The sequence below is a fragment of the Martes martes genome, assembly GCF_963455335.1.
Source record: "Martes martes genome assembly, chromosome: 1".
NCBI lineage: Eukaryota > Metazoa > Chordata > Mammalia > Carnivora > Mustelidae > Martes > Martes martes.
The window spans coordinates 131,620,540-131,633,181 of record NC_137888.1 but is presented as its reverse complement, the minus strand read 5'-3'; the positions used below and the strand labels follow the sequence as shown (position 1 = coordinate 131,633,181).

General features: G+C 43.7%; 1 protein-coding gene across 1 annotated transcript in view; it reads left to right on the top strand.

Annotated features, from left to right (window-relative positions):
- Positions 1 to 12,642, top strand: part of RFTN1 (raftlin, lipid raft linker 1) — a 196,258-nt gene that overhangs the window by 72,902 nt on the left and 110,714 nt on the right. The window contains exon 3 of the mRNA XM_080807866.1: positions 4,847 to 5,033. Coding sequence (XP_080663992.1) covers positions 4,847 to 5,033 — 187 coding nt within the window. The remainder of the gene's footprint in view (positions 1 to 4,846; positions 5,034 to 12,642) is intronic.

Genomic DNA, 12,642 nt, shown 5'->3' with positions numbered 1-12,642 from the left:
ACATGTGGACTGGCTCCTGTCAGTTGCAGGGCCCAGGCATGAGAGTGCAAGAGATACTGGGCCAGAGCCAGCACTAGGGTGAGGCAGGTAAAGCAACATTTTTTAAAAGGACGAGATCACGGGGCGCCTGGGTGGCTCAGTCATAAAACATCGGCCTTTGGCTCAGGTCATGGTCCCAGGGTCCTGGGATGGAGTCCCGCATTGGGCTTCCTGCTTAGTGGGGAGTTTACTTCTCTCTCTCTCTCTACCCCTGCCTGCCCCCTGCTTATGTTCTCTCTCTTTCTGTCTCTCTCACTCACTCAAATGAATAAATAAAATCTTAAAAAAAGATGAGATTAGTAAACTGCTGTACTAAGCCATATTGGAGCTTAAGGAGAAAGGAAAAATCAGTAAGACTGATCCCATCTTTATTAAAAGTTTTGATATTTTGTTCATGATGGACTTTGGACGAATTCTCCTTTTTTAACATATTGCATTACACTATTATTTATCTTGCTGAGTTTTTGGTGCTCCTTAATTTCTGCTCCTGGGGCAGTGTCTCCCCACAGGGTGTTGCACCCTAATCTCCATCCTGCGTGGAGTCTAGGGGTGCTCAGTGGGGGCATAGTCCTGCCTTGTTGTAAACTGGAGAAGAAGACTGTGCAGCCCCCACAGTGGGCCTGGGGCTATCAGGGCAGGGAATTCCAGGCTTGATTGTGTGAGGTTGGGCTGTGGGTGAGAGGTGGGTGCAGGTCCTTAGGTCTCTGGTTTCCTTGCCCTAGGAGGGGAGAGGAGAGGAGAGGAGAGTGCCTGGACAAGGGCCAAAGGAACCTTCTGGAGAGGAGTTCTCAGCCTCAGAGTCTCCTGGAGGGCTTGTGAAGGTGTAGGTCACTGAGATTCTGATTCCGCAGGTCTGAGGTGGGGTCCCAGAGTTCACATTTCTAATGAGTTCCTCCACGCTGCTGCTGCTGGTGGACCAAAGAGCATAATTGGCTGACCCCTGCTCTAAAGCAAGGGGTCCAGGATAGGGGTCCCCTTACCTGGGTACAAGGGGGTACTTGGAGGGTTTCTGTGCACGGGAATTTGGAGGGGCTGAGCATTCTTTACCAGACTTGTCTTTAGATTTTTTTTGTCTAGCAGCATATCCAGAATGTACCCTTCAAGGGGAAAGACTGCATACTTTCCTGGCCAATCTGCTATTTGTCACTGTTATTAATGGAGATTTCCCCAGGATTCTGGAGACTGTTGCTATAGATTTCTTTTTTCCTGTAAATTTCTTGCATGATATATGGAAATGAGAGCTATAGTAGCTGATGTTAGGTAGTATTCTTAAGTAGCCCTAGATATTTTTTTTTAGTTTGTGTTTTATTTTTTTAAAGACGTAATTAATTAATTAGAGAGAAAGAGAGTACAAGCAGAGGGAGGAGTACAGGGAGAAACAGGCTCCCCGCTGAGCAGAGAGCCCTCTGTGGGACTCCATTCCACGACTATGGGATCAATACCTGAGTCGAAGGCAGATGCTTAACCAACTGAGCCACCCAGATGCCCCTATTTATTTTTAAGATTTAACTAATTAATTAATTAATTTGAGAAAGAGAGTAGCATGCATGCGCAAGGGTGCTAGCAGGGGGCGGAACAGAGGGAGGGGGCAAGCTGTCTCTACTGAGCTGGCCCCACGCAGGGCTTAATCTCAGGACCCTGAAATCATGACATGAGCCGAAATCAAGAGTCTGATGCTTAACCGACTGAGTCACCCAGGTGCCTCGAGTTTGTGTTTTAAAATAAAACATTATTTTAAAAAATACATAAAACACTTTGAAACAATGTTTTTACATATAAATAAGAAACAAAATGTCTCATAAACCCTCACCCAGTGACCCCTGTGGATGGTAACAGTACTGGAAGTACAAAATAAGTGCCACCTTTCCATCCTGCTCTGTATGCTCCATCCCTCTCCAATAGTCATGGTTTTGTGATTTCTTTCAGAAAAAAATTTATTCTTGAAGAGATTATCTATCTTTCTGATTATTCGTACACAAGACTATCATAAACACTGTTAGACACCTTGTCTTTTAACTTAGTAATTTATCTTGGTTGCATTTCCATGAGCACATAACAGATTTATCTTAATCTTGTTAAATGGCCCATAGAATTCATCACTGGGGTATCCCAGTGTTTAGCCAGCTAGCCCTCCAGTGAAGAACAATTCGGTTCCAGGGTTTTGCTGTATGAACAGCCCTGTAATGAGTATCTTTGTCCATATATCTTGAAAAACATCTATGAGTCCAGCAATAGGCCTGATACCCAGTGGTAGGGTCGTTGGACAATGGGTGTGTGTACTTTAGGTATGAAGGCAAACACCGTATTGCCTTCCAGAGAAGCTCACCCCATCGGCCGTGAAGAGCATGCCTGTTTCCCCAACATTCTTGCCCACAATGGGTATCATAGAAGTAAAAAGAAAACAAAATATGTTATTCCAATAGTAAAAATAAATAGGAATAAAATTGATAAGTGTACAATCTCCATGTGAAGAAAACTTTAATATGCACCTGAGGGACTCCAAAGAAATCTGAAATAAAAATTATACCTTCTACTTGGACAGGAACTTGTGGCATGATGAAAATAGCTATTCTCCCTCAGTTAAGCTATAATATGACATGATTCAATAATATCAATAAAATTATTTTTTGGAAGGAGGTTTTGATGAACCTGTTTTAAAGACCATTTGGAAAAAAAAATAAGAATAGACAGGAAGATTTAGAAACTAAACAGGAAGATTAGGAAGTTTCAGGAAATAGCCTGACCAGATATTAAAACATAACATTAAAATTATTAATACAGATTAGTGGATCACAATCATAAACTTATATATATTCAGGAATATAATATGATAAAGGTGGCATCTCAGAGTAATGAGGAAAGGGGTGGAATGTTGAATTCATATTGCGTAGATTCCAAATTGGATCAAAGACTCATATCCAAAAAATGACATATGTAATCACAGGAGAATTGTTTTATAATCCTAGATCTCTCTGCTATGACACAACACTCAGAAAACAAGATTTTCAAATGTTTTCAAAACATTGAAAACAAGATTGAGAAGTTCAGCTTCATATAAAAAGAAATTCTTCATGACAAAACCCACCTTAGGTAAAGTCAAAAGACAATGAATTGGGGGAAGATATTGTAATTAGTATGACAAATAACTAAATTTCCTAATATATAAAGAATTTCTACAAACCAATAGAAGAAAGGACCAATAACCCAATAGAAAACTAGGCAAAGATTATGAACAGTTAATAGAAAAGGTGACACAGATAGTATGTAAACATGAAATGTTCAGTAAGAAAAAATAGAAGTTACCTAGTAAGAGAAATATAAATCACCCCCACAGGGATCAATTTTTCACTATGAGATTAGCCAGGACATGGAAAAAGGAAGACCTGTACACATCACTGATGGGAGGTAAATCCTTGCTACTCTGTAGAAGAAATCGGACCATATCTGAAAAAAATTACAGTGTGTTATTTGTTTGTTTGTTTGTTTGTTTTGCCCAGCAAATTCCTAGGTATGGAATTCCTAGGTATGATGTACTGCATGTGCACCCATGTGAAATTAGCTATGAGTGATATTTTCCATGAGCATTACTTATAAAAGCAAGAGTTTGAATAAACTATGGTCCATCATATGGTGGAAGACTGCGTCTGTCAGAAGAATGAGAAAAAGCTCTGCGCACTGCTACTGAACAGTTTCTAAGAAAAGTATACTGTCAATTGATGAAAATGAGCAAAAAGCCATATGTGTAGCACTGTGCTACCATTTTTTTTTAAGATTTTATTTATTTATTTGTGAGAGAGAGCATGAGAGGGGAGAAGATCAGAGGGAGAAGCAGACTCCCCATGGAGATGGGAGCCCTATGCGGAACTCTATCCTGGGACTCCGGGATCATGACCTGAGCCGAAGGCAGTCGCTTAACCAACTGAGCCACCCAGGCGCCCCTATGCTACCATCTGTATAAAAAGGGAGGGAGATATGTAGACATTTTTACTTGTATATGAATTCAGCAGTTGTTAACGTGTGTACAAAAAGCAGGTAATACTGATTTCCTCTGGGAGAAAGTCTAAAGGGGGATAGGGCTGGGATGTATACTTCAAATTGGGTATTTGCTTCCACCTTTTGATCTTTGATTCTTGTCTCTCCTTCTCAAAAAAGATTTTAAATCCAAATCTTAAAATAATTCAGTAGGTGAGAAATATGTTTTGTGTAGTTTGAATGTGGAGTTAATTTGAGTGTTTTTTCAGATATTGGTTAGCTTTTTGTGTTTTTTTAGGCAATTGCCTCTTCGTATATTTTGGCTTTCTCTCTCTCTTCCTTGCTTTCCCTTCCCTTCCCTTCCCTTCCACTTTCTCTTTCCTTCTCTCTCTCTCTTTCAGTGATTTCTTTGCAGATTAAGGAAGTTATCTCTTTGTCTAAAGTGTCATAGAAAATGTGTTCCAGTTTGTCCTCTGATGTTGTCAATGCTGTTTTTTGCCACCTGGGAATTTTATATTTGCATGCAGTTGTCATTTTTCCTCCTCCTCCTCCTCCTTTTCTTTTTTTATTTTAAGGGGGTGGAAATGACTTTTCCAATGTGATCTCTGAGAAGATTGACTCTAGATTTAAAATATCCAATTAGCAACACCTTTGGATGAGTTGGAAAATAATCTGTTTTTTTAAGTTCTCTTTGACGACAGTAGTTAGGGCAGGAGTAAACCCATTCTTAGTAAGAAGTGACCTGGAGGTCTGCAAGGGCAAGGGGAGAGGGACTTGGGGGAGGGCGAGCCCTTTTGTTATGTCCCTAATAAGCCTCTCCTCTCTGCACCCCCAGCTGAGCTCCCGAGGTCTTCAGCGGTGAGGCTGGCCTCCTTGCACGACCTGCCCGCCCAGCTTCTGGAGCTGTACCAGCAGGGTTTCTCGCTAGTGGCCCTGCACCCCTTCGTGCAGCCCACCCACGAGCGGGAGAAGACACCCCTCGAGCACATCTTCAGGGCCATCCTGATCAAGAAAACTGACAGGTAAGTCCTCTGAGGTGAACCTTAGCTTCGCATTACGAGGTGGCTGATGTGTGTTGAATGGAGAAGGGGAAGTGAGAAGGGGTGGTGGGGGGGAGTAGAGAATATATTTGAATTTCCCTGGTGTCCCCAGGGCCTCTGCCCTCTGACAGGTAAGGCAAAGTGAGAGACAATCAGACAGAAGTTTCACAGTGTCCTGTGAACTGCCCACACGCACATGGCATGAGTAGAGAGTTCCATATTATATCCTGACCCTTCTTTAATTTTTTGGATTACACTCAATTAGAAAGATGCCTCTTCTGAGGAGGTGTGCTCCCAGAATATACAGCTGGTGAAGTATCATACTGTTAATCTGAAATGCATGGCTACAAAACACACTATTTTTTTGAAGGCTATATACAAACTTATTATCTTCCTCCAAACTCCAGAAATACTCGGATATTTTAAACTTACCGTATGTTCCGTCAGTCACTTGGGAGGAGAAACAAAACCCACTTTATTCAAGTGCTGTGATTGAATTGTCTTCATTTTAATTTCCAAGGCTTCGAGGGTCTTTTCAATATGGTTTGTCCACTTGAATGCTTTTTCTTATATTTTTTTCGTCTAATTAGGAAAAGAGAGGTGGAAATTGGTTTCTCAAAAAGAGCAGTATTAATTTTAAGTGATTTAAAAAAAAAAACAAAAGTGGGATAGTAAGCACGGTATGTTTTTGTGTTTTATTTTGAAATAAAGTCTGGCAAAAGAAATCATCAGATCTGTCCTTCGGCCAACCCTCCTGGGAGGAATGACAACGTGTGCTGTAGTTTAAAAAGAGAGAGTGCAGAATGACTGCTTCTTTTTCTCTCTCTTTAAAAGTTACTTTGTGGGGCGCCTGGGTGGCTCAATGGGTTAAAGCCTCTGCCTTCGGCTCAGGTCATGATCTCAGGGTCCTGGGATCGAGTCCCACATCGGGCTCTCTGCTCCGCAGGGAGCCTGCTTCTCCTCTCTCTCTGCCTAGTTCTGATTTCTCTCTGTCAAATATATTAAAAAAATAAAATAAAATAAAATAAAAGTTATTTTGTCTGGTAGACAGACATCTGGCCCGTGAGCTCACAGGGACAGCTGTGAGGCGGAGGGCTGGTGATTAAGACAGGCCCCTCCTTCCTGGCCAGTAGCGTTTCTTTCTTCATGGCTGATCAAGCTCTGCACTCTCAGTCAGAGTCAGCCTGGGTTGGAATTTGAAGTGAAAGATGGCGGACACCTTTGCTAACGTTCTACATTACCATGGTTTTTGTAGTGAAACTTTTCTCAAACCTTTTTTTTTTTTGAATATTCATTTTTTTTTAAGATTTTATTTATTTATTTGACAGAGATCACAAGTAGGCAGAGAGGCAGGCAGAGGGAGAGAGAGAGGAGGAAGCAGGCTCCCCGCTTAGCAGAGAGCCCGATGCGGGACTCGATCCCAGGACCCTGGGACCACGACCTGAGCCGAAGGCAGAGGCTTTAACCCACTGAGCCACCCAGGCACCCCTTGAATATTCATTCTTTATGTGGATTTGTTATATCCAAGTCAGTCACCAGAGGAAATCACTGTGGACCCACAGTGGTTTCAGGTTCCACCAAGACACAGGGTTTGCGTGATTATCAGGGGTCACTCATGTGGCGTGCTCACCATATGCCAGGCTTTACAGGTATCGTTTCGTTCTCATAAGCAGCCTTTGAAAGAGGTACTCTTTTTTATTTCCATTTTAAAGGTAAGGAAGCTGAGGCCCAGATGTTGACTTATTTGTCAAGGTCACACAAATGACAGCAAGCAGAGCTCTGATTGGTCCCGGGCAGGGACCAGGCAGACTCCCATCTGAATCCCAATGTGAAGTACTTGCTGTGTTCTTGTCCCCTGTGATTCTGTGGACAACCCCCTTATGAAAAAAGCGGGGAAGAGATCTTTGATTTTTAGATGAGGTAATAATTTCATTATTTCCGCTTTCCTCCATATTACCACTCAATAATCTCAAGCAAGTCAGAATTTCAGAAAAGAAACAAAATAAAACCATCCTGCCATGTACCTTCCAGGTCACACGAGGCATTCACTGAGCATCGGTGTTTCCGCCCCTTTCATCATTCCATTGGACTGGATGCTTAGAGGGGAGGATCCACTTTGGTCAGGTCCCAAGAGTATCCCTCAGTATAATTCTGCTGCAGGTGATGTGAGGATGGCATTTGGCGTGAAGTCAGCACATCATACGTGAATTTGACTGTAAATGTGAAGATGCACTTTTTTTGTTTTTGCTATGGAGTGGCACCTTTCAAACTTTGATGTACCCCTATGCATCTCCTGGGGACATTCTTCAAGGGCGGTTTGACTCAGCAGGTCTGCGGTTGGGCCTGGGACTCTGCATTTCCAGCACATTCCTAGATGATAGCAATGCTGCTGGTCCATGAATCATACTTAGAACAGCAAGGGTAAGAGGACCTGACTAATTCTTGTCCAGCTCCATGGCCTGACACTCACCAACACTACTTGGGGATTGCCTCGGCCCTGCTAGGGAGAGTTCTGAGCACCGGAAAAATTGAGAAAGAGCAGAGGGCTCCTAGGCTGCGCTGGGCTGTGAGGGAGTGCTGTAGGGTCAGGGGCACATTAGTAGATTTTTCTGGTACTAAATGATTTGCAAGGCCTGAGCTAAGTCTCAATGATATGATCAGATGAAGTGGGTGAGAAAGCTCCTCTTAAGGATTAAGAACCATCACTTTTGGGAATAGTCCATAACCAGACAGCAGCAGAGCTGAAGTTTTATATACATGCACACGCACACACACACACACACACACACACACACACACACACATATATTTTTGTCCCCACTTCCTCTGAGGACCATCCCTGAGTTAACGAACTTACTTTCCAGGAAAGGAAAATGGGTCAAGTCATTAAGAAGAATGAGACATGAGTGTGCAGGAGGGTTTTCAAAAAAGAGAAGATGGCATTCTCCTTGGGTTTAAGTTCACTCTAGTCTACAGTGCCTGGGGTCTACCTACTGCTGGATGGCTTTAGGGAACATTCCAGGTTCTTAATAAGTAGATTCAGAGAAAGAAATTCTTTGGATAATTTTGTGCCAGATCTTTGAAGATGCTCTCACTCCACCCAGTTGTGTTTTTTTTTTTTTTAAAGGAAATTGCTAAAGCTTTTTGATTTGTCATGATCATGAGAATGGTAGTTTAGCATTCTCATGGCAAAAATGACCAAGAGATTTTCCCTCACTTCCATTTCCCATTAGTATTGGGTGGGAGGAGGGGCAGTAGGAAGCAGAGTGATTATATAGTATCATTTTAAGGGACAGGCATTTTCTCCCCTGGAAAACTTAATAACCATATTTTTGCATCCTGAGGAAAAGAACCCACACTATTAAGAATAAATAAACAAAAACAACAGAGGTTTTTTTTGTATCAATGGAGAGTTTATGTGATAGAAACGAAAGAAGGGAAATATGTGATTAATTTTTAATAAAGACTGTTAAAATGATATTTTTCACAAAGTCTGCCAAAGTTCTGATAGCTGTAGATGCTGTTAAATGAAATGATTTAGCTCTCAAAGAGGAAGTAAATGCCTGGTTAATATTTTCTAACTGAACCATTCCGGAAGAGCTATCGGTAAACTTTTTAGAGTACTATCAGTCCAAATCAAGTTCATTAGAATTACCGTGGGATGACAACTTGAAACCTGGGTATGAACCTTAATATGTTTGAAAGGTGAACATAAAGTTTTTAGCAAATAACTGGGCTTTGGGATCTGTAGCAGGACCAGGAAAAAGAACGGAACCGTACAGGCTTACATTCACTCCGTCATTCATTCCTTTGCAAACACTTACTGAACTCTACTCTTTGTAAGGCATTTTGCTAGAAGCTCTACGTGGTGGGGAGGTGGAGGGTGCAAGGTTCGACTGGACAATGGAGCTTGCCTTCTAGATACCTGTGATTTCACTGAGAACATAAGGCACGTACCTGATGCCATGGGAAAAGGAGAAGTCACCTCCTCCTGGAAAAGAAACAAAGGAAATGTTTCTGGAGGAAGGGGCTTTTAGCTTGGTCCTGATTTCACTGGGGACAAAAATAGGAGTAATGTACATGAGGCAGGAAGAGTTTATTAGGTCTTCTAATGCAGTGTCTCCTGGTGGAGTTTGGATCATTTGAGAGCATCAATGACAGTCGGACTGGATTATTAATGAGTCACCCCAGAAGCTCAGTGCAATAACATTCCTTTGGGCCCTGTACCATTTTGGCGAACTTTACTTAAATCCATGAAAGATTACCTGATCCTCCTTCTTGAAAAATCTGGTAAAGGCCATTTCATTTTAAGATGTCAGTCCCACCCACATTCCTCAGTACAAATTGTTCTTGACCCTAGGTGTGTTGAATTTACTTGAAAACTGACAGAGGAATGAATAGCTGAATTTGAAATATTTAATGAATAAGTAGAAAGAGAGTTTATACTACTTTCCCGAAATGCTTTCTTTAGAACACTTAGTGATTTTTAACAGACACTATAGTTAATGTAGTTCCACTCACTCTGAAGTCCAAGTACAGTCAAGTATCCTTCATTTTGGGGGGGCAGTTTTCCTTAGAATGAGTTGCCAAAGATCTCAAAACTTGATGGCTGAGAGAAGTCACTCATTAACATGTCACTTCTGCTTTTTCATGCATGTGGATTTAATTCTAGGCCGTCTTATGGTGGTAGGCATGACCACAACTCACACTGGGCCGCTCCGTTTTCCAGCTGCTGCTTTGTCATTGTTCACACATAGAGCCAGTTCAGGGTGTCTATGATGTGTTTTTCGTCACTAATGGGTGAAGCCATTTGGGTCTAGGTCCCCTGGGATATCGCCTTATATAATACAGGGGACCACAACATCTGTGAACCCTGTGGACATACATCAGGTGCCCTTGGGCCTCGGGTGGGGAGGTGGGGCACACAGATGAGCTACTGCTAATGCAAGGGGTGGGACGTGGAAACCCTTGTGGATGGTGGAAAATGCATGTAATGAAAACTGCCCTTGAAAATCTCTTTACTTGCCCATGAAATGTAATACCGGAGCATTTCTCTACCTGCCCGATGCATGTTTTCCTTCAGGATGAGATCAGCTGGGTGTTTCCAGCAATGAACCCCATGGGGAAGTAAGCTGGTTCGGTTTAGAACTAGTGTTCCTTAGAATCACATCTGAGGGGGTGAGGCGCTGCACTGGGAGAGGCATTGGTGAGAACAGAGGTGGAGGGAACGGGATCTCCACGCTTCCCGTCTCCCATCCATTCTGGGACACATCTGCCTGTTGATTAGAACAACTGGCTCCATTTTAAGGGATGAACAGTCCTCTCATTCACTGAGATTTGTCTAAGATAAACATGTGGTGTAGCTTCACTACGCAAAGATGACTCCAAAGAGATCTCAGCTCTCAAGAAACTCCTCTATCTGGGTTGGAGGTGGGGGGCAGTTGTCAATTATATATGATACAAGTGATGTGAACGCCAGCTAAATCTGTAGGTCTGGGTTCTCAACTCTCATCCAGAATTTGTTAATGGGAGTGCTTTAGATAAAGAAGCAGTCTCCATGACCCCCTTCTGCTCTGGGTCTAGAATGATGGTGGATTTGAACAGGGAAACGAGAGGTGAGGAGGGTCTCCCAGGCAAGGCGACTGGCCCAGGGGAGCCCAGAGCCGTGATAAGCAGACCATGGATGGTGTGGGATGACTGGGGCACAAGTCAGAGGGAAGCAGGGAGAAGAGGCATGAGGCATGTGGATTGGGAGGCCTCTGACAAGCTGGGCTAGAAGTTTGAATTTTAGAGGTCAGTGGGGAGCCATTGCAAAATTTTTGTTTTGTTTTGGAGGAACAACCCTTAGAAGTGCCAAGTTTTCAAAGCAAAAGAGGGGAAGCTAAGAGGGAAAGACAGTGGAGGCTGAGAAAACAGTCAGTGAGGGAGGGAGCCAGTGGGTAACTCAGGTAGGCTGCGGGGGAAAGGAAGGCAGAGTTGGATGGGAGATGTGTCTGATGGGGGGAGACAGGGGATTGAACATTTAGCCACAAAGGGACAGGGTGAAGGAAAAGGAAGAGTCAAAACACGAGGCACGTTTGACTCCGAGTGGCTGTGTCTTGGTGGGGTTTCCCAGAAGCAGATCCTGCAAGGATCATCAGGGAGGTGTTCCCAGGAAGCCTCAGTTAGGAGTGGGGACTCGGGACAGGGAAGGGAGGAAGCCATCAAGGGTACAGTGTCAGTCTCGGCCTGATTCTGCAGGAAGTGGTGAGCCCACCGTGAGGCCGGGAACTGGCTTTCCTCTCCCAGCACCCAGCAGCCATTTGCCACGAGCTACCTCAGACAATTCCCCGGTCTAGGACACATCCCGGCAAGGCATTCCAACAGTCAGGGAAGATCGTGAAGCATGCAGAACCTAGGGGGATGCACAGAGCCAGGACGGGTTTGGAGGGGACCTGGGTGGAGCACGGGCAGCGGCCACCACAGAAGGAATGTGAATGACATCAGTCTGGTTGCATGGTGTTTGCGGGCAGTCGCTGGGGGACGAGGTCCAGTGGCAGGTGTCTGCCGGGAAGTCAGGAGCCAGGAGAGAAGCCTGAGGCTGTGGGGGGCTGTGGGAATCCATGGTGAGCCCATGAGGACAGGCCTGCTTCTGTGTTGCTGCCTGAGCCCAGCCTGTTGTGGTCCTTGTTCTCTCTACCAGATGCCTCTAGTAATTCTTAGAAGAGACGCAGTGGCTTGCGGAAAGCTGTGCTAAGTGAGCTGCTCAGTTCCAAATTGACCATATGCTTGGAGTCGGAGAAGTTTTTCCTCTCAGACCCATCAGCAGGCTGTACTCCCAAGTACTTACGAGCAACACAGATTGCAGGATGAGTCAGCTTTGGCCGCCCAGTGTCAAGTGATGCAGTGAGAGACGATACTTTTGGCTTTGGGCTGTTTTATTTCCAGGAAAGCAAATATCAGAAAATGCCCAGCCTTTCCCCCTTATTCCCTTTTTGGGGCTGGGAATCTGAAATCCTGAAGACTGCCTTTTTTTTTTTTTTTTTTTTTTTAAGATAGGGCTTACACTCTCGGATGTCTCGAGGGCCCAGGACCTTGGGTGGGGGCTCGTGGGTGTCAGAGAACTGGTACCTCACCCTGCCCTGTTGTTGCCAGGTGTCACCAGACCTTGTACCTTTGTTCAAGAACAGCCAGAAATCTGGATTTTTATATGAAAACTTCTCTCTCTTTAAATGTGGCCTCACTTTTTTCAAAATACAGACGGCTTTGTTGCCCTTTTCAGATCCTGTGTGTTTTACAAAATGAAGGTTTGTGGCAATCCTGTGTCAAGCAAGTCTATCAATGTCATTTTTCCGAAAGCCGCTCACCTCGTGTCTGTCTCTGTGCCACATTTTGATATTGCAATATTTCAAACGTTTTCGTTATTATTATATTTGTTATTATAGACTGTGGTCAGTGATCTTTGATGTTACTATTGTAATTGTTATGGGGCCCCATGGAACACACTCATATGAGGCAATGAATTTAATAGATAAAAGTGTGTTCTGGCTACCCCACCAACCAGCCATTTCCCCTACTCTCTTCCTTTCTTTGGGTCCCCCTATTCCTGGAA